This window comes from Bufo bufo, chromosome 7, assembly GCF_905171765.1.
Source record: "Bufo bufo chromosome 7, aBufBuf1.1, whole genome shotgun sequence".
NCBI classification, from domain to species: domain Eukaryota; kingdom Metazoa; phylum Chordata; class Amphibia; order Anura; family Bufonidae; genus Bufo; species Bufo bufo.
In genome coordinates, this window is record NC_053395.1 from 95637180 (window position 1) to 95660289 (window position 23110).

At 42.2% G+C, this 23110-nt stretch overlaps 1 protein-coding gene across 1 annotated transcript in view; it reads right to left on the bottom strand.

Moving 5' to 3' along the window:
* CALCRL (calcitonin receptor like receptor) overlaps positions 1 to 23110 on the bottom strand; it is a 496395-nt gene that overhangs the window by 214006 nt on the left and 259279 nt on the right. The window contains exons 5-7 of the mRNA XM_040439799.1: positions 17896 to 18008; positions 16980 to 17071; positions 7821 to 7947 (exon numbers count right to left, since the gene is read on the bottom strand). Coding sequence (XP_040295733.1) covers positions 7821 to 7947; positions 16980 to 17071; positions 17896 to 18008 — 332 coding nt within the window. The remainder of the gene's footprint in view (positions 1 to 7820; positions 7948 to 16979; positions 17072 to 17895; positions 18009 to 23110) is intronic.

A 23110-nucleotide genomic window follows, 5' to 3' on the forward strand; every position in this document is an offset into this window, starting at 1 on the left:
TCATCTCTGCAACAACCAGAATCACTGGTAGTGGAGACAGCTGGTCTCACTACCCAGCGGCAGTATGCTCTACAGGGAGAGGAGACAGTTGGTCTCTCTCCCCAGCGGCAGATGGGGTATCCAGAGGAGGGGGTAAGTGATAGTCCCCCTCCACAGCTCTCTCCCAGCCCAATACTGAGGGTAGTGGGTAAGGCTTTAAACCCCACTGACCCCTCTCCAGCAGAAGAGCTGGCATCAGAGCAGAGCGCCGCTGGCCTCTGCCCTAACCATTCAGTTACTACCCAGCAGGAGTTGGCACCATGCACCCCAGCTGAAGCGCTGGCATCAGGGCAGAGCGCCGCTGGCCTCTGCCCTCCCCTATCCTCTTCTCCAGAGCTGGACTTCCCACAGGCTACCCCAGCGGAAGAGCTGGCATCTGGGCAGAGCGCAGTCGGCCTCTGCCCTCCCCTATCCTCGTGTCCAGAGGCTGACTCCCCACTGGCTACCTCAGCGGAAGAGCTGGCATCTGGGCAGAGCGCAGTCGGCCTCTGCCCACCAAGTACCTACAGCTCCAAGGTAGAGAACCACAAGGAAGCAAGGAGTCGCAGATGCCCAATCAAAACAGCTGGGGACATACAGAACAGAGCCAGGCCCCAAAATTCAACAGGTCCAGTATTGGGTTGTGGGTGAACTGCTAGACTAACTCAGGTATTGACCGTGAGGTCAGGTATCTGGGAAGTCTTCCCTAGGAGGGGGAGATGTGTGGCGAAACCAACCTCGCCACTGGGTTTTGGAGGGGCCTGGCTGCTAGCCTCTTGCCCCAGGATTATGGGCCCTCTCATCAGCCAGGCCTCATTTGTTCACAAAGGACTTGGACTAACTTGAACTCTCACCCCCACAAATTAGACCAGGGTTCAAGTTAGTCCATTACGTTTGGTAATGGTATTTTGTGGATTGCATCTCAGACAATGTTCATTGTGTTAGTTAATTGCGTCTCAGACAATGCGTGTGTTAGTTAATTGCGTCTCAGACAAATGCTCATTGTATTTTGTTTATTGCGTTACAGATAGAGGGAAGGGGATTTTGTGTACAATTGCTGGGAAGGTTGAATACTGTAGGTACATGTGATTGGCTGTTTTTACAAAACTCTGTGGGTGGTAACATTGTTGGGAGATGTAATAATGCTTGTGTGTTAAAATAAAGGGAGTTCCTGTTTTATACCTTCATGAAGTCTTGGCTCATGTTTGGGGGATGGAATAACTACACTCTTGGGGATTGCTATATCACAATACTCCCCTGAGTATAATCTCTTGTAAGAGCTTGCTCCTGGTTGCTGTCTCTGGATTTAGGAGAGGTTCACCCACTGGAGCCTGGAGCCTTGTCGTAGGTCCAGGGTGGGTAGGAGACGGCATGACCTCCACCAAGCTTCGGCGGTTCGTGGGGTCTGCAGTGCGTACGGTGTAAAGTGGAGTGCTTGGAGTCCTCTGGAAGCACTAGGAGCATATATCGACGGAGGTACCCGGTCGGGGTGCTAGGCGTTCCGTTACACCCACCACCCGTGATCATCATAGTAGGCGCAGAAAAGAACATCGAAAGTTGATAGAGCAGATATTAAATTGTATCGTGAACATCACGGGGTCGTGCAAAATGGTGGGGCAGTAAGTGTGCACACGCCTACACGAACTGACTGACAGGGGTCAGCCCCTGCAACTTCTGGGTCTCCAAATTGGGCACATGGCCTGAGCTTGCCCTTTACCTTTTGGAGGTGCTGGCCTGCCCTCCAGCCAGTGTATTGTCTTAACGTGTGTTTAGCACGACTGCAGGGGGTTATCACAGGTTATATTTCCCAATGTTTTGGGGTGTACCCTAATTTAAAAAAATTAATTTAAAACCAAAAAGCAGTGTAGGCTACCTCCTCCACCGTCGCTTCCACCGCCTCCTCAACCTCCTACTCTATATGGACCTCGTCCTCCTAGATCAAGATTATTATTTTTTATTTTTACCCATTTATGTTAAAGTCATTTCCCTATCCACATTTGTTTGCAGAGCACTTGCCATGCTCTTAACCACATTTTGATGCCATTTGCAGCCCTCTAGCCCTTTCCATGACATTTTTACAGCCATTTTAGTGCTCAAAAGTTCGAGTCCCCACTGACTTCAATGGGGTTCGGGGTAAAGTTCGGGTCTGAACCCGTCGAATCCGAACATCCAGAGGATTAACTATGGTAAACCTAACACCAGAGGAGCAGGCAAACCCTCCAGCACAAAACATGAAATGGATTCAATATGAGAATCTCCCACCTTTAGAGGAATGTCCTGCACCATTTGACACAGAGAGAGGGATGGAATCAATCACAAACACAGAAATATTTTAGTCTAATGCGCTTGTTGTCAAACCATGCTTACGGACAAACTGGCCATCAACTAAGTTAACCCCTGCCTCACTGTCAATAAATACTTCCATTTCCATAGTTTTGGAATCTAGCGCCACCTTGGCAGGCAGGAGAAATCGGGTACTACCGGTAAAAGACAAAAGTACATTCTCAACTTCCCCATCAGAAGAGGACTAGACACATTAGGACTTTATTTTCCCCTTTTCACCTTGATGTTTAACATAAGGACATACGTTAACAAAATGTCCTCCTTGACCACAGAAAAAGCTAATTCTTTGCATAACCCTAAAGTTTTTATCACCTGGTCCAGGTGTGACCTGACCCAACTGCATTGGCTCATCACCAGATAGGAGCTTAGAAACATAGTAACATAGAATGTGTCGGCAGATAAGAACCATTTGGCCCATCTAGTCTGCCCAATATACTGAATACTATAAATAGCCCTTGGCCCTATCTTATATGAAGGATGGCCATATGCCTATCCAATGCATGCTTAAACTCCTTCACTGTATTTGCAGCTACCACTTCTGCAGGAAGGCTATTCCATGCATCCACTACTCTCTCAGTAAAGTAATACTTCCTGATATTACTTTTAAACCTTTGCCCCTCTAATTTAAAACTGTGCCCTCTTGTAGCAGTTTTTCTTCTTTTAAATATTCTCTCCTCTTACCTTGTTGATTCCCTTTATGTATTTAAAATTTTCTATCATATCCCCTTTGTCTCGTCTTTCTTCCAAGCTATACATGTTAAGGTCCTTTAATCTTTCCTGGTAAGTTTTATCCTGCAATCCATGTACTAGTTTAGTAGCTCTTCTCTGAACTCTCTCCAAAGTATCAATATCCTTCTAGAGATATGGTCTCCAGTACTGCGCACAATACTCCAAATGAGGTCTCACTAGTGCTCTGTAGAGCGGCATGAGCACCTCCCTCTTTCTACTGGTAATGCCTCTCCCTATACACCCAAGCATTCTGCTAGCATTTCCTACTGCTCTATGACATTGTCTGCCTACCTTTAAGTCTTCTGAAATAATGACCCCTAAATCACTTTCCTCAGATACTGAGGTTAGGAATGTATCACTGATTTTATATTCTGCTCTTGGGTTTTTACGCCCCAGATGCATTATCTTGCACTTATTAACATTAAATTTTAGTTGCCAGATTTTTGACCATTCCTCTAGTTTTCCTAAATCCTTTTCCATTTGGTGTATCCCGACAGGAACATCAACCCTGTTACAAATCTTTGTGTTATCAGCAAAAAGACACACCTTACCATTGAGGCCTTCTGCAATTTCGCTGATAAAGATATTAAACAATATGGGTCCCAGAACAGATCCCTGAGGTACCCCACTGGTAACAAGACCATGGTCTGAATATACTCCATTGACTACAACCCTCTGTTGTCTGTCCCTCAGCCACTGCCTAATCCATTCAACAATATGGGAGTCCACGCACAAAGACTGCAATTTATTGATAAGCCTTCTATGTGGGACAGTTTTAAAAGCCTTACTAAAGTCCAGATAAGCGATGTCTACTGCACCTCCGCCATCTATTATTTTAGTCACCCAATCAAAAAAATCTATTAACTTCCCCACTATTGATGTCAGACTTACTGGCCTATAGTTGCCCGATTCCTCCCTACTACCTTTCTTGTGAATGGGCACAACATTTGCCAATTTCCAATCTTCTGGAACGACTCCTGTTGCCAGTGATTGGTTAAATAAATCTGTTAATGGTTTTGCTAGTCCGCCGCTGAGCTCTTTTAATAGCTTTGGGTGTATCCCATCAGGCCCCTGTGACTTATTTGTATTAATTTCTCTCACCCAGCATGGGTGTATGTAAAATGACACCCCAAAACACATTGCCCAACTTCTCCTGAGTACGGAGATACCACATGTGTGACACTTTTTTGCAGCCTAGGTGGGCAAAGGGGCCCACATTCCAAAGAGCACCTTTCGGATTTCACCAGCCATTTTTTACAGATTTTGATTTCAAACTACTTACCACACATTAGGGCCCCTAGAATGCCAGGGCAGTATAACTACCCCACAAGTGACCCCATTTTGGAAAGAAAACACCCCAAGGTATTCGCTGATGGGCATAGTGAGTTCATCGAAGTTTTTATTTTTTGTCACAAATTAGTGGAATATGAGACTTTTAAGAAAAAAAAAAATCATCATTTTCCGCTAACTTGTGACAAAAAATAAAAAGTTCTATGAACTCACTATGCCCATCAGCGAATACCTTAGGGTGTCTACTTTCCGAAATGGGGTCATTTGTGGGGTGTTTGTACTGTCTGGCCATTGTAGAACCTCAGGAAACATGACAGGTGCTCAGAAAGTCAGAGCTGCTTCAAAAAGCGGAAATTCACATTTTTGTACCATAGTTTGTAAACGCTATAACTTTTACCCAAACATTTTTTTTTTATCAAAGACATGTAGAACAATAAATTTAGAGAAAAATTGATATATGGATGTCGTTTTTTTTGCAAAATTTTACAACTGAAAGTGAAAAATGTCATTTTTTTGCAAAAAAAATCGTTAAATTTCGATTAATAACAAAAAATGTAAAAATGTCAGCAGCAATGAAATACCACCAAATGATAGCTCTATTAGTGAGAAGAAAAGGAGGTAAAATTCATTTGGGTGGTAAGTTGCATGACCGAGCAAAAAAATGATGAAAGTACTGTAGGTCAGAAGTGTAAAAAGTAGCCTGGTCATTAAGGGTGTTTAAGCTAGGGGAGCTGAGGTGGTTAAGGGGAAGGGAAAACACCAAATACACACCACAACGAATAGACAACAATCTAGGCCTCAAAAGCTAAGGAAGAGGGATGGTGACCTCCTAGTAATCCCTAGGCCTTTCCCTAACTCCTGCCAGTATGAGCAGATCCTGATGGTGGAAATACTTATACGCCGGATTCCTAAAGCCCTGCTAAAACTGACGAGTCCTAGGATAGGTAGCAGGGGATGAGACAGCCGGTTCCTTCCAGAATGAAAGAACCTGATTCTCCCTGAGGCCTATAAACAACACACATCAGATAATAAGAAACAGCGAAGGCAACAAGTACTTAGCTTAGAGATGTATGGAGAAGCAGGAGATCCAAGACAAACCAGCACTAGCAACTCCAAGCAGAAACTATCAACCGCATGGTCAGCAGTGTGAGGCGGATCTAAATAGAGCCTCATCACTGATAATGAGCGGCACCTGAGGAGAGGTGAGATCCTGCCAAACAACAACATACATAGAGGAAAACAGAGAGACCTGTCAGATAGCCTCACGTGCAGCAAGTCTATCCGATCTTCTCACCTAACTCACAGGAGTGACCGTGACAGCAGCTGAGCCAGCAGGGTGGTAACATGGCTGTGATCAGCAGGGTGGCAGCAGTGTGAGATGTGTAGCCAAACGTGCCCAGGGTAGGCCGCCTGCTACGCAGGAGCCTACCTGTCTGGAAAGATGTAGTGTACATTGGTTCATGGAGGCATCGGTAACAGGCAGTTAGCACGGAGTAGTGGGGAAAAAAATGCCACACTCATGGTGAGGGATTTTCATCAAGCCGTCGGAGGACGTCAGCATGGCCCACGCTGTGACTGGGCCACTGTGGTAACCACTCAAGCGATTCTTCATGCGATTCCCACCCTTTACCACTCTGAGGGTTGGCCACTGTGTTGACGACTCATGCTATTCCTCATGTGATTTTCACCAACAACACTCTGTGACTTGGCCACTGTGTTGATGACTCATGTGATTCCTCATGCGATTCCCACCCTTACCACTCTGTGTGACTGGGCAACTGTGTTGACGACTCATGCGATTCCCACCCTCACCACTCTGTAACTGGGCCACTGTGTTGACTCCTCATGGTGTTGCCACCCTCTCCATTCGGTCAATGGGGCATTACTTGTTTCAGAGTGTAACAGAACAGGTTCTGTAGAAATCTATGTGGAATCAGCTGACGATGATGTAAAAGGAGTGCGCTTCTTCACTCTATAGTAGAATGTTGGGCCACTGCATTGTTCTTTTTACCTGACACTAACATTGAACTGAAAGGCTGAGTTATTTGGTCAGTTTTGGCCCCATAACTAACCAAATAAGTGAAGTGTGAATTGATCCTAAGCATGACGCCTAAATTTGGATTGAATCAAATCTTTTTGGGAAATTCGTCGAACCGTCAGAACCAAATTTTTGAGAAATTCACTCATCTCTAATCATAAGGATAGTTTATCAATATCAAATGAATAGATAACCGTTTTAAGTACTAGTGACAATAGTTTTTTGTTTTAACACTATTCAGCTACTCAGGACTGACAACAATCACTCTAAATAATTTGGCATGATGAGCAGTCTAATCTCATTTGCTATAAAATAGCAAATGACGCTGCTGCCCAGCTTGAGGTGCTGCACAATACACTGTTGAAAAAAAATATACAAATCAAGTCACATTAATTTAACCACTAGCTAATATCCAGGGTACTGCCGTGTGCAGCACAGACACGGGTGGGAGTGAATCAATAAGGTTCGGGTAGGTTGTAGCAGGTATCTGGAGCAATGCTAATTGTAGTGCATTGCACAGCTGCTGGAAGGTGCATGGGTGAAGATAAATGGAGCAAACATGACAATCAAGATGGTCCAACAGATGCTCAATTGGGTTCAAGTCTGGGGAATCAGGAGGTCAGGGAAGTCTTGGTCATGCTCTTCAAACCCAATGTTGTACATGTCTATCCATGTGACATGTCGCATTGTCTTCTTGGAAGATCCCATTCCCCCCAGGGAAGACAATCAGCATGTATGGTATGAGTTTATGTGATCTGCAAGGATGGCTTCATACTCAAAATAAGAGTGCCTTCCAAATGGATGAGTGGGCCCAGGGGATGACACAAAAACTATTCCCAAAACATAACGCTGCCACCACCAGCTTGTGTTCCACAAGCAATAGTTGCAGGACATTTCTGAGGTTTCTTGTCTGACAACGTCCATACGTTCGATGAAGTAGAAAAGGCAACTCTTTGCCAATAAGTTGAGGTCCAATTCCGATACTGCAGCAAAAATTGAAGCATCTTCTGCCAATGCAACTTCTGCTTCGGTGTCCCATATACACTAGGGTTTGCTCAACTGTTGTTTTACACACGTCTGGTAGCCCCCTGGTTCATTCTGGCAGTGAGCTAGCAATAGCCAACGTTCATCTCTCACATGAATGGCACGTGGTGCTGTGCAGTTTCCACACTGCTTTTTTTGCAATGGTGCCACAATATACTTTGAAACTAGGAAGTGGTCATAATAATATAACTCAAAGTGTATGTTATAATACAGAAATATTTATAGACAGTGCTCCAAATCCTGTGCATAGCTCCCCCTAGTGGGGCTACACGCAGCCAGAATTTTATCATTTAACTCTAAAACAACCTGGTGCTTACATGTGGATATTCATTTAATTATACATTTAGTTTCAACTTACTGGGTTCGTAGCCACCAAAGGTTGGTTGTTTGCCACAGCTGTTAATGAAATAATAGTGACAACTGAATTGCAGACGAAGGACAAAAAGAGATTCTTGTGAAGTGTAATTCTCTGGCAGCTTAAATTTCTGAAACAGAAAGAATGTAAATGTAATTAAATTATATTGCATATATATTAAAGGAGGACCTTTCATCGGTCCAAACATTGTGAACTAAGTATCATGACATATACAGCGGCGCCCAGGGATCTCACTGCACTTACTATTATCCCTGGGCGCCGCTCCGTTCTCCCGTTATGTACTCCGGTATGTTCAGGGACTTGGTTATAGTAGGCGGAGACTTAGGAGACTTGGTTATAGTAGGCGGAGTCTGCCCTTGTTCTGCTGGGCGTCTCCTTCTCCTAGGCTGTAGCGCTGGCCAATTGCAGCGCAGAGCTCACAGCCTGGGAGGTTTTTTCTCCCAGGCTGTGAGCTCTGCGCTGCGATTGGCCAGCGCTACAGCCTAGGAGAAGGAGACGCCCAGCAGAACAACGGCAGACTCCGCCTACTATGACCAAGTCCCCGAACATACCGGAGGACATAACGGGAGAACGGAGCGTTCACAATGTTTGGACCGATGAAAGGTCCTCTTTAAACATGTCAAAAGAATTCTGAGATACAAAATGCACACAAGCATCAGTATTATTAGAGCAATAGGTGCCACCAGCAATTTTTTATCTAAAAAATTATTTGTAATATATAGTGGCAGTTGTGTCTCCATACAGTGATCAACTGTTTTCTGTGGGCTGATTCACATTTCTCTTTGCAAATTACCAAACTAACAGTTTCATCAAGAAAATTTGACATTTTTTTATTGCAAATCCTCAATTTGTCTCATTTACATAGAGTCAGCGTAGAAATCAAGTGCTTCATTTGCTTATTTAACCCAGCTCATTTTAGTTTTAACCCCTTTGGGACACAGCCTTATTTCACCTTAAGGACCAGGCCATTTTTTGCAAATCTAACCAGTGTCACTTTAAGTGGTGATAATTTTAAAACGCTTTGACTTATCCAGGCCATTCTGAGATTGTTTTTTCGTCACATGATGTACTTCATGACACTGGTAAAATGAAGTAAAAAAAAATAATTTTTATTTATGAAAAAATACAAAATTTACCAAAAATTGGTAAAAAATTGCAAATTTCCAAGTTTAAATTTCTCTACTTCTATAATACATAGTAATACCTCCAAAAATAGTTATTACTTTACATTCCCCATATGTCTACTTCCTGTTTGGATCATTTTGGAAATTATATTTTATTTTTTGGGGATGTTACAAGGCTTAGAAGTTTAGAAGCAAATCTTGAAATTTTTAAGAAATTTTCAAAAACCAAATTTTTAGGGACCAGTTCAGGTCTGAAGTCACTTTGCGAGGCTTACATAATAGTAACCATCCAAAAATGACCCCATTCTAGAAACTACACCCCTCAAGGTATTCAAAACTGGGCGCAGAAGGAAAGGAATGCCATACGGTTTTTGGAAGGCAGGTGTTGCTGGACTGTTTTTTTTTACACCATGTCCCATTTGAAGCCCCCCCTGATGCACCCCTAGAGTAGAAACTCCATAAAAGTGACCCCATCTAAGAAACTACACCCCTCAAGGTATTCAAAACTGATTTTACAAATGTCGTTAACCCTTTAGGTGTTCCACAAAAGTTATTGGCAAATGGAGAGACAATTTCAAAATTTCACTTTTTTGGTAGATTTTCCATTTTAATATATTTTTTCCAGATACAAAGAAAGGGTTAACAGCCAAACAAAACTCAATATTTATTGTCCGGATTCTGTAGTTTACAGAAACACCCCATATGTGGTCGTAAACCGCTGTATGGCACACGGTAGGGCGCAGAAGGAAAGGAATGCCATACGGTTTTTTTGAAGGCAGATTTTGCTGGACTGTTTTTTTTGACACCATGTCCCATTTGAAGCGCCCCTGATGCACCCCTAGAGTAGAAACTCCAAAAAAGTGACCCCATTTTAGAAACTACGGGATAGGGTGGCAGTATTGTTGGTACTAGTTTAGGGTACATATGATTTTTGGTTGCTCTATATTACACTTTTTGTGAGGCAAGGCAACAAGAAATAGCTGTTTTGGCACCGTTTATATTTTTTGTTATTTACAACATTCATCTGACAGGTTAGATCATGTGATATTTTTATAGACCAGGTTGTCACGGATGCGGCGATACCTAATATGTATACTTTTTTTTTTATTTATGTAAGTTTTACACAATGATTTCTTTTTTGAAACAAAATAAATCATGTTTTAGTGTTTCCATAGTCTGAAAGCCATAATTATTTTAGTTTTTGGGCGATTACCTTGGGTAGGGTATGATTTTTGCGGGATGAGATGACACTATTTTAGGGTGTGTGTGACTTTTTGATCGCTTGCTATTACACTTTTTGTGATGTAAGGTGCTAAAAAATTGCTTTTTTAACACCGTTTTTATTTTTAGTTTTTTACGGTATTCACCTGAGGGGTTAGGTCATGTGATATTTTTATAGAGCAAGTTATTACGGAAGCTGTGATATCTAATATGTATAATTTTTTTTTATTTATGTAAGTTTTACACAATGATTTCATTTTCTAAGCAAAAAAAAATCATGTTTTAGTGTTTCCATAGTCTGAGAGCCATAATTTTTTCAGTTTTTGGGCGATTACCTTAGGTAGGTTATGATTTTTGCGGCATGAGATGACGGTTTTATTGGCACTATTTTGGGGTGCGTGTGACTTTTTGATCGCTTGCTATTACACTTTTTGTTATGTAAGGTGACAAAAAATTGTTTATTTAGCACAGTTTTTATTTTAAATTTTTTACGGTGTTCATCTGAGGGGTTAGGTCATGTGATATTTTTATAGAGCCGGTCGATACGGACGCGGCGATACCTAATATGTATACTTTTTTTTATTTATGTAAGTTTTACACAATAATATTTTTGAAACCAAAAAAATGATGTTTTAGTGTGTCCATATTCTGAGCCCTAGTTTTTTAATTTTTTGGGCAATTGTCTCAGGTAGGGGCTCATTTTTTGCGGGATGAGGTGACGGTTAGATTTGTACTATTTTGGTGGGCAAATGCCTTTTTGATCGCTTGCTGTTGTACTTTTTGTGATGTAAGGTGACAAAAAATGGTTTAATTAGCGCAGTTTTTATTTTTTAATGGTGTTCATCTGAGGGGTTAGGTCATGTGATATGTTTATAGAACCGGTCGATACGGACGCGGCGATGCCTAATATGTACCGTATTTTTCGCCCCATAAGACGCACTCCCCCCCCAAAAAAAAATTGGGGGGGAATGCCCCTGCGTCTTATGGGGCGAATGCTGACAGTTTAACATCGCTGGCTGCGATGTACGAGCGAGCGGGGGCGGGACTGGGAGGAGAAGCTGGGGGCCGGCAATTGTGGCGGGGCGGTGCAGTCACTGTACTATAGCCCCGCCGCTCCAGTGCTGCACAAATATAAAATGTCTTATTCAATTAAAAGTTATTACACATGCCCCCTCACTCCTAATAGTACCGTACATCCTAATAGCTTCTGTACAATGCCGGCAGGCAGGCCGTGCGGGCGGCAGCGTAACTCCCTGATGTCACGTGCCTGCGCCGCCTACTTTATGAATGAAGCAGGCGGCGCAGGCAAGTGACGTCAGTGAGTGACGCGCCAGCCGCCCGGCCTGACTGCTGGCATTGTACAGAAGCTATTAGGATGTACGGTACTATTAGGAGTGAGGGGGCATGTGCTATCATTTTTAATTAAATAAGACATTTTATATTTGTATACTGGGGGGGCGACGGATCTGTGGATGACATCCGTGGATGGCACAGTTAAGGGGTGGGGGGTCTGTGGATGGCACTGTTATGGGCTGGGGGGGTCTGTGGATGACACTGTTATGGGGTGGGGGGTCTGTGGATGGCACATATATAACAGTGCCAGCCACAGATCCCCCCTGTAACAGTGCCAGCCACAGATCCCCCCTGTAACAGTGCCAGCCACAGATCCCCCCTGTAACAATGCCAGCCACAGATCCCCCCGTAACAGTGTCCATCATCCACAGATCCTCCGTGTAACAGTGTCTGTCATCCACAGATCCTCCGTGTAACAGTGTCCGTCATCCACAGATCCCCCTGTAACAGTGTCCATCATCCACAGATCCCCCCGTAACAGTATCAGTCATCCACAGATCCCCCCATAACAGTGTCCGTCATCCACAGATCCCCCCATAACAGTGTCCGTCATCCACAGATCCCCCCCATAACAGTGTTCGTCATCCACAGATCCCCCATAACAGTGTCCGTCATGCACAGATCCCCCCATAACTGTGTCCGTCATCCACAGATCCCCCCATAACAGTGTCCGTCATCCACAGATCCCTCCATAACAGTGTCCGACATCCACAGATCCCCCCATAACAGTGTCCGTCATCCACAGATCCCCAGTAATAGTACCATCCACAGACCACCATTAGTTCCAAACCCACCAAAAGCACACCTTTTGGTTAAAAATATTTTTTTTCTTATTTTCCTCCCCAAAAACCTAGGTGCGTCTTATAGGGCGAAAAATACGGTATACTTTCAGTTTTTTTAAACTTTATTTGGGGAAAATGAAGTTTTTGTTTATTTTTACTTGAAACTTAATTTTTTGGGGGGAAAACTTTATTTTTTGTCCCACTTTGGGACTTGAACTTTTGGGGGTCTAATCCTTTACAATGCATTCCAATACTTCTGTATTGGAATGCATTGGCTGTATGAGTAATACTGTGTGCATTACTCATACAGCTTCCGGCATGTGAGATCCAGGGGGCTGGATCTCACAGGCTCATCACCGGAAGGCAGCGCGATGCCTTTCTTAGGCATCGCGCTGCCTTCCATGCCATCGGGTCCCCCCTACAGCCGCATGGGGACCCGATGGCACCACCTGCCGCCGCAACCGCAGGTAAAAGCCGCAAACAGCAGGTCTGAATTGACCTGCGGTTTGCGGCGATCGTCGACGCGGGCAGGCACCTTGTTCCGATCGGCAGCGGTGATCGGAAATACACATGACGTACCGGTACGTCATGTGTCCTTAAGTACCAGGACAACATGCCGTACCGGTGCGTCATGTGTCCTTAAGAGGTTAAAGGAGTATTTGATTTTCTTTTTTTTTTTTTTTTATATAATAGGAAATCATACAATGTGTGATACACTACACATCATGCGATCTCTGATATTCAGTAAGCAGCAGTGTTACATGACATCCAAGTGCTGGGGGCACATTCATGTGATATGTAAAAGGACCAGTAGTGGAATCATGATTTTTATTGTAGTTATTACAGTAACTACATCATGTGCCTGTCTCTAAGTGATGTTGTCATGTTGTTAATAAAGTTTAATGCAAAAAGCAAACTGCACACACACAGATCTGCTTCTACACTGACAGACATGAGGGGCTGCCGCAGGTAACACTGTATATACTGTACATGTTTTGCTCCTCAATACACTACTATTCACCTTGTACACATCTCGTTTTTGCTCTATGTCAAGCGGATTTGTTTGTAAAAAGAAAAAACGTATACAAACATATGACTTGACGTACCCATTGACTATAATTGGGCAAACATAGTTTGAAAGTGCATACTTTTGTCATTGTTTATGTTTCTGTACGTTTATTTTGCAGGACAGAACATACATAAACTTTTTTAATTTGCAGTGAATGGAAGACGGATGGAAACGTAAGACAATACGTTTTCATCTGTTAAACATATCTGTTTTTATCCAGACACTTCCTACTTTCTTTGATACACTTCAAATATTTATTTTTAAAAGAGAGAGTTTTCCAAAAAACTTATACTTTGGTTTAAAAAACTGTTAAAGAAAAAAAGGAAAAAAAATCCCTTTTTTTTTTTTCTCTTTCCCGTGCTTTCCCCAGGTTTATAGGGGTGCTGGGGTTGATGGAAAGAGGTAGGGGAGTTGGGGATCGGGGACAAAGGGTTTGAAATATATATAATTTGTATTAGAAATGTGAGATTCTCTTTATTTATAAACTTCATACATATAAAAAAGTAAAAAACAAACAAAAAAACGGACACAAACGTATTGAAAAGTATGCACATCAATCAAACATATATGTTTAATATACCACAAACCATAAAATTGTGCCCTTTTTTGTTACTATATGTCTAAACATATCCGCTTGACGTGAAGCAAAAACGAGATGTAAACAATTCCTTAGATACCTGGGCAGTTAACTGAAGGCCAGGTCACATGGCTGACGCAATGTTTAGTCCTATCCAGCTCTCCTACGGATGCATTTTACAGGACAAAAATGGACTTTACCATATTTTTTCTTTAGGCTCAGTTCAGACCTGAGCGTTTTACAGCGCGTTCCTACGCGCTGTAAAACGCTCAACAAGGAGAAACCAATGCTTCCCTATGGGAATGGTTGTCACCTGGGCGTTTTACAGCGCGTACGATCGCGCTGTAAAACGCCCGACGCTCAAACAAGTACAGGAGCGTTTTTTTGGGCGCTTGTCGCGCGTTCCCGTACATAGACTTTCGGGAACGCGCGACACTGTGTACGCTTGTCTCTGTATGCGCGATTGTAAACGCCCGCACAATCGCGCATACAGAGCGCTCCTTTCAGAACGCTCAGGTCTGAACTGAGCCTTAGGGAAAGGCAATTGGATGGATACAATAAAGGTCTGCATGTACAATTTTAAATACCTGCATATTACAAAGTTGTTCTACATCCTATTGTCTTAAGAAAAAAATGTAGTTATTAAAACCAGAATACCTCTTTAAGGACCAGGAAAATGTATCCCCTCTGTGCTCCAGCATTCACATCATTTGAATTTTTTCTTTTATATAGCTGTATGAGACCTTTTATTTTGAAGGATGAGTTTTCCTAGGTAGTATTTTGAAATCCATGTATTTTAACATTTAATTTATACGGTCTATAAAATATAGAAGTTTGGGGTGGAAAAGTGGGATTCTATTATTGAATAGAAAGGCACGGCGCATGAAAAAAAGTAATAAGGGGAGAGAACTGAAGCACAAAAGGAATACATTTTATTACTAAAAAGAGAGGACATGGTCAAGGAGAAAAGTTATAGCGGCTGAAGGGGAGACGAAGGAGGCATGGGGGAGAACCAAAATATACTTCAATACCATGCACGAACCTGAGGTGAGGGGGGTCACCACACTGTTGTGCAAAGCATAGCTTAGGATTCCTCTGCCCAGGGGTGTAGCTATAGGGGAAGCGGCTTCTTTGGGGCCCGGACTCAGAAGGGGTCCACCCAGGAGGAGGACCAATTGATTTTATTTTCAGGGCATGCTCAACAGTATAATAACATTATATATATATATATATATATATATATATATATACACACAGTGACCGTACATACACTGTAGGAAACGAACGGAGCATCTGCCGGGCCTCGTCTCAGAGAGCGATCTTTACTAGTCACAGAAATTAGGGTTGCATGAAAGGAGAGGGCTGCGAAGAAGTTACTGAGGGAAGGGGGGGGGGGGCGTTCATTCAAAAAATTGTTGTGGGGCCCAATCAGTTATGCCACTGCCTCTGCCTAAGGCCGCACTCAAACGACCATGTGGTCATGTCAGTTTGTGGACCGCAAACTGCATATTTGTAAAACACGGGCACCGGCCGTGTGTACCCCACATTGCAGCGCAGACCTATTGACTTCAATGAGTCCATGAACCACAAGATGAGGCCAAATATAGGACATAGTTTTGGTGTGCTTCTGGGTCTGAGTCTCTGCTCCATAAAATACATATCCTATCGTTGGCCAGATCTTGCGGATCACAGACCCATTGAAGTCAATTGCGGTGTACACACAACCGGAGCCCATGTTTTGCGGATACGCGGTTTGCAGTCCGCAAAAAACAGGCACAGATGTCCCTTGGTAGTGTAAATGCAACCTAAGGTTTATTTTATCTGAGTTGATGGGAGAATGTGCAGAAAGAAACAACTGCTACTAATCAGCAGCTGTCCCTACACTTAGGGCTCATGCACACAACCGTTGTCGGGGTGGGAATCACAGGCCATATGTGTCAGACGCATCTCCCTTGCTAACCATGGCCCCCTAATCAGAACTGACTGTATCATAGTGATTTATGATAGTCAAGTAGAAAAAGTTAATCAGCACTCAATTTTGATGCTAATACATCTTGATTTTATTGCCATAAGCAGAATATAGACAGATGTGACGCATTTTGGCTAAACAGCTTTTTTCAAACAAGCATCTTGCCTGTATTTCGCTTATGGGAAGAAAAAAAAAAGATTTATTAACATCAAAAAGCAAGTGCTGATCCACTTCTTCTACTTGGATGTGTGGGCCTGCAACCCAGGATACGAGCACCACATTCAGTGTAGATTTACCTCTAGTAATCAGGAGGCCCTCTGTTACACCCAGTTCCCACTGGAAGGGTGTTTATTATTCTCTTCTGGGCCAGCCGTCTCCAGCCACTGCAGAGACGATCTATTTTGTTTCTTCAGGTTCTTTTTTCCTTCAAATGGAATTAATATTTACTCTGAGCTCATCCCCTGATGAGTCTGACTATTGAGACAGAAACGTGTCACGGAAGTAAACTCAGTTTTAAAATAGTGAATTAGCCGAGCACAGGGGCAGGTTCCGGACGGGGTCGCCCCTTTCGGGGTGGGTGCTGTGTATAGGTAGGTAGGGTTTTGTAGCTTCCCTTCCGAAATTTCCTTAATATAAGGTATATTAGGGATAGCTTTACCCGGAATATACCGAATCACCTGTAACGGACACCCGTACCCAGATGACTACACATTAATAGATGAACCCTCTATGGTACATACATCAAGAATATGGACTATAGAGCAACCTTCTATGTACAAGAATTGGTAAGACCGTTCCTTTTTATTTATTTCCTGACTGATATACGGTCTACCATTTATATTGACACCAGTATTGTGAATATATATTTTTGTCAGTGTTTTGTGGCGCCTTTTTGTATTTTTTGTATGATCTTTAATTATACCATAGTAAAAGTTAGGTTTTAGATGATTCCCCCTCCTGTGTGGAGGCATTTTTCAGTTTTCAACTCATCTACTTCAAAAGAGAAATATATTTATTTCATTTGTGAAAAACCTATAACCACTTACTTAAAGTAAAAGAAAATTCCTAAAGATATCAGAAGTGATGCAATCGACAATCCATGTCCAATAATAGTCAGGTAGAACAAATTTAGGGCTGTCTACAAAAGAGAAAAAAAAAAGTCTGAATCTTAAGGGTTGTATAAATATCTACATGTGTGCATCTGGTTACTTTTCAAAACCCCATCCATATGTGGTGTCCACCGGAAACATGACTTTGAAGGTATTGCCTCACTTCCCACAAATTTATGTGGTCATTAGCTGTCGCATGTAGGTATGGTTTCCACCACATATAGTTGCAGCTGTTGGTATTATGGTCCGAATGCCACATGTTCCCAAAGCCCGCCTATATGAGGTAGCCAAAGACAATATGATTTTGTTGGTTAAACTGAGGCATTCCCTTCAAAATCACCTGGCCATTTACCACCACATGTGGATGGGGTTTCAGCTGTGAGTGTCATCAAGGACCATTTGTTCTTATCTCAGTATATAAGCAAATGTAAGTCTAAATTGGGACCAATCAACGCAAGGCTATGTAGGGCGGTAGTCTCGTGTCTGCAAGAAAGCTGAAAATCTTGGCATCATGTGGCTGTTGAGTATTTTAAACTGATTTATGGATTTATAATTTAACATACCGGTAATAAGGAAAACAGAAGTTTCACATATGAAACAGGTGGTAAGTTAACCGTTTTTTGTTTTTTTTTAACAAAAACACATGGCCATTGAATCCTAGCCAGAAATGATGTGCTAATAACTAATTTACAGTCAAAATGCTTAATCTGATAATCCAAACAGTGATAATCTGTGGCATGTGTTGTGTAAACAAGTTACGTCATTGTGTCTTCCAGTCCCCCTTTACTTTTTCACATGAAATTCTATATATCAGAATTTGACATCTATTTAATGGGGTTCCAAAAACTCATACCTTTACTCGTTCAATCGTGAAGGCATTACACTGTGTATAATTTGTCCATGTTCTATTACTGTCTGGATGCCTGAACCAGTATCCATTTGAACCACAATGCTTTGTAACTTTCTCTTTAAAATAGAAAAAAAAAAAAAAAGTTACTTATCAAAACAGTAATTATTAGACAAAACCTATTATTCATTCTAATTCATGAGCAACTGTAATTTGATTATCTTTATATTAGTGCAGGCAGCATTTTCTGCTTAACTGCAAACTCTGACTACCAACAATCAACACCAAAAAAATAATAATAATATAGATATAAAATATATAAAATGTTAGTCCATGATTTCAAACAATCAACATACCACCTGTGTCTGTGCATTTTTTTAATTCTATTTACTCATGCACTCAGCTGGCTTGTCTCAGAGCAACAGTGTGTTCACGAGCATTCGAAGTAGCATACCACAACCACGGTCAGCGACCTTCGGTATGGCACAATACACGCTCACAACCCCGACAGGCTTAGGGAGCCTTTTCACTGCCCCAGTGAAACATAGCCCTTCCAGCCCGGTAGACTGCCACCAGTTCCTTGTTAGATATAATCCCGGTCTGTTAACTAGGGATTATATCAGGCCAGAAACAGGCCCGGGTAGCATCTAACATTAAACTGAGACACAGATATGTGGATTCGGGAGTCGAGATAAGAGAACAACCCAAGATTGAATTGTATATTTAGTCACCTTAAAGGCACACTAGACAACAACAATATATACACAAGGGATATATACAATAGTCAGAGATGCAAATACAGGTGATAGTACAGTCAGAATTAGCAGATAATGCAAAAGTCAGTTACTGAATAGATGTGTAGGCCTTGATGCTGCAGTTACATATTTTCTAAAATGATACATGGTGTGACCTACCTTCAGAAGAAAGACAATGGCCACTAACTCGCACAGGCAATTAACCCTTGGTTGGGCATGCCCCTCCCACCCCCTGGGAGGCTGCTACTCCCAATCCCCTTGGGTATGGTAGCTAAAACTCCAAAAACCCAACTGGGATCATAACTCCTAACCCGAAGGTCATTGGGAGGCGGTTCTGGTGCCTGGTTCCCTGGTAAATAAGGAGACGAAACATGCCTTTGCTGCTTCGCTTTTACTCTGAGCTATCCTTATCTCCCCTTCCCTGGGTCCTACAGTCGAGGGAGGTCCAGGGAAACGTCCGGCTTGGTCCCGCGATCTCCAAGATGTAACAGGTATATAGTTATGTACGGTCTTTTCCAAATTACTTATGAACTCACTATACTAGACTGGAGGGATTTCTTTGATACAGTTGACCAGCTCAGGCCCCCAGTAGGGGGTCGTTATGTCAGAAAAGTTTGCTTCCAGTCCGGCTGCTGGAAGGGGTGAAATTCTATAACTTTGAGGCTGGGTCACCTGTGGAGCCTGGATCTACACCTACAGCCGTACATTAAAAACCTACCTAGCTATCTCCATGATTCAAGCTAGCTTATCAGCGAACTAAAAACTATCAATTGGCAGGAGTCATATGCATTTCTAACTATGGATGTTACATCATTATACACCAACATAAGACATGACCTAGGCCTACGATGCATCCAATCAGTCTTGGAGGAAGATATCAACCTTAAACCCCCTCAAGTAATTTTTCTATTACAGAGCCTATGCTTCATATTAGATAATAACAATTTTATATACAATGGGAATATATACCACCAGTGCAAGGGGACTGCTATGTGGACACGGGTAGCGCCTTCCTTCGCTAACCTTTTCATGGGGGAATTTGAAAAAATGCATATTATTAACCATCCTACCTACAAATATCAAATTATTTATTTTAAAATATATATTGATGATATATTTATTATATGGGAAGGAGATTAATCCTCCGCAAAATCCTTCAGTCAGTCGTTGAATTACACCGACTGGAGGATCACCTTCAGTCCCAATTTTAATAGGATAGAGATTGGGTTTTTAGTTATAGTCATCTCAAACCATAATAATACCATACTCACGAAGACATATTTCAAGCCAGTATATACCAATACTTACATCCATTACTCCAGCTTTCACCATAAAAAATGGCTGCAAAACATCCCATACAGCCAATGCAAACGGATAAGACGAAACTGCACGCGTAAGGATGACTACAGCACACATATCATCAAAAAGAGGGTTTATGATAAGAATTACCCAGACAAACTAATAAAGAATGCAATCAAGAAGAACGTAGCCTACTCCCAGGAGGAATGCCTGACAACTATCAAAAAACAGGAAGAACAAGACCGTTTTAACTTTATTACACAATACAGTAACTCAAATAGATACATCAAAGAAGTGCTAACGAAACACTGGCATGTAGTACTTCAAGACCCACACCTCTCAAATACTTATCCCATAAGCCAAAGATTACGTATAGACGGGCACCAACCATCAAAAGTATCTTAGCCCTGAGTAAACCTAGGCAACATAACACGAAACAGAGTAATCCTAAAAGGATTACAACATCCAATGTAGGGAGCTATAAATGTAAATCAAATCGTTGCCTATGCTGCAAAACCACCCATAATCAGATAACTTTTATGTCAAACCATAGCGGTATGAGCTGTCACTCCACGTAAGTTATATATCTAATGGAGTGTGGGTGCGGCCTACAATATGTGGGGCGTACAACACAAGAGTTACACTGCCGCATGAACCAACACAGATACAACATACAGCGACAATATGAGAAACACAGCCTCTAAAGGACACTGTGCCTCCACTATAGAGAAAGAGAAACACCCTATAAAGGTTACTTAAATCGAACATATACCAGAAAAACCTTTCAACCGTTTTGACACTTTACAGAAACGTGAGGTTTTCTGGATCTACCAACTTGACACCCTAACCCCACATGGCCTGAACGAAATGAATGAAACAATACTTTAACAACAGGATTCATGGCCCATCAACCTACTTTATATATCACTTGACCTCATTTATATGGATACACCTTAATAAAATGGGAATGGTTGGTGATATTAACTTCCTGTTTGTGGCACATTAGTATATGTGAGGGGGGAAACTTTTCAAGATGGGTGGTGACCATGGTGGCCATTTTGAAGTCGGCCATTTTGAATCCAACTTTAGTTTTTTCAATAGGAAGAGGGTCATGTGACACATCAAACTTATTGGGGATTTTACAAGAAAAACAATGGTGTGTTTGGTTTTAATGTAACTTTATTCTTTCATGAGTTATTTACAAGTTTCTGACCACTTATAAAATGTTTTCAATGTGCTGCCCATTGTGTTGGATTGTCAATGCAACCCTCTTCTCCCACTCTTCACACACTGACAGCAACACCGCAGGAGAAATGCTAGCACAGGCTTCCAGTATCCGTAGTTTTAGGTGCTGCACATCTCGTATCTTCACAGCATAGACAATTGCCTTCAGATGACCCCAAAGATAAAAGTCTAAGGGGGTCAGATCGGGAGACCTTGGGGGCCATTCAACTGGCCCACGATGACCAATACACTTTCCAGGAAACTGTTCATCTAGGAATGCTCGGACCTGACACCCATAATGTGGTGGTGCACCATCTTGCTGGAAAAACTCAGGGAACGTGCCAGCTTCAGTGCATAAAGAGGGAAACACATCATGTAGCAATTTCGCATATCCAGTGGCCATGAGGTTTCCATTGATGACGAATGGCCCCACTATCTTTGTACCCCATATACCACATCATACCATAAATTTTTTTGTTCCAACAGTCTTGGAGGGATCTATCCAATGTGGGTTAGTGTCAGACCAATAGCGGTGGTTTTGTTTGTTAACTTCACCATTCACATAAAAGTTTGCCTCATCACTGAACAAAACTTTCTGCGTAAACTGAGGGTCCTGTTCCAATTTTTGTTTTGCCCATTCTGCAAATTCAGTGTGCCGATCTGGGTCATCCTCGTTCAGATGCTGCAGTAGCTGGAGTTTGTAAGGGTGCCATTTGTGAGTAGCTAATATCCGCCGAAGGGATGTTCGACAAATGCCACTCTCCAGTGACATGCGGAGAGTGCTACGCTGTGGGCTCTTGCTGAATGAAGCTAGGACAGCCACTGATGTTTCTTCATTAGAGACAGATTTCATGCGTCCACATTTTGGCAAATCCAACACTGAACCAGTTTCACGAAACTTAGCAAGCAGTTTGCTAACTGTAGCATGGGAGATGGGTGGTCTCGTAGGGTGTCTTGCATTGAAATCTGCTGCAATGACCCGGTTACTGCGTTCACCAGACATCAACACAATTTCTATCCGCTCCTCACGTGTTAACCTCGGCGACATGTCAAAGAGAAACTTGTAAATAACTAATGAAAGAATAAAGTTACGTTAAAACCAAGCACACCATTGTTTTTCTTGTGAAATTCCCAATAAGTTTGATGTGTCACATGACCCTCTTCCTATTGAAAAAACTAAAGTTGGATTCAAAATGTTCGACTTCAAAATGGCCGCCATGGTCACCACCCATCTTGAAAAGTTTCCCCCCTCACATATACTAATGTGCCACAAACAGGAAGTTAATATCACCAACCATTCTCATTTTATTAAGGTGTATCCATATAAATGGCCCACCCTGTATACACAGTTGCAAGAAAAAGTATGTGAACCTTTTGGAATGATATGGATTTCTGCACAAATTAGTCATAAAATGTGATCTGATCTTCATCTAAGTCACAACAATAGACAATCACAGTCTGCTCAAACTAATAACACACAAAGAATTAAATGTTACCATGTTTTTATTCATCACACCATGTAAACATTCACAGTGCAGGTGGAAAAAGTATGTGAACCCTTGAATTTAATAACTGATTGAACTTTAACCAAACGTTTCCTGTAGTTGCAGATCAGACGTGCACAACGGTCAGGAGTAATTCTTGACCATTCCTCTTTACAGAACTGTTTCAGTTCGGCAATACTCTAGGGATGTCTGGTGTGAATCACTTTATTGAGGTCATGCCACAGCATCTCAATCGGGTTGAGGTCAGGACTCTGACTGGGCCACTCCAGAAGGCGTATTTTCTTCTGTTTAAGTCATTCTGTTGTTGATTTACTTCTATGCTTTGGGTCGTTGTCCTGTTGCAACATCCATCTTCTGTTGAGCTTCAGCTGGTGGACAGGTGCCCTTAAATTCTCCTGCACTATGTCTTGATAAACTTGGGAATTCATTTTTCCTTCG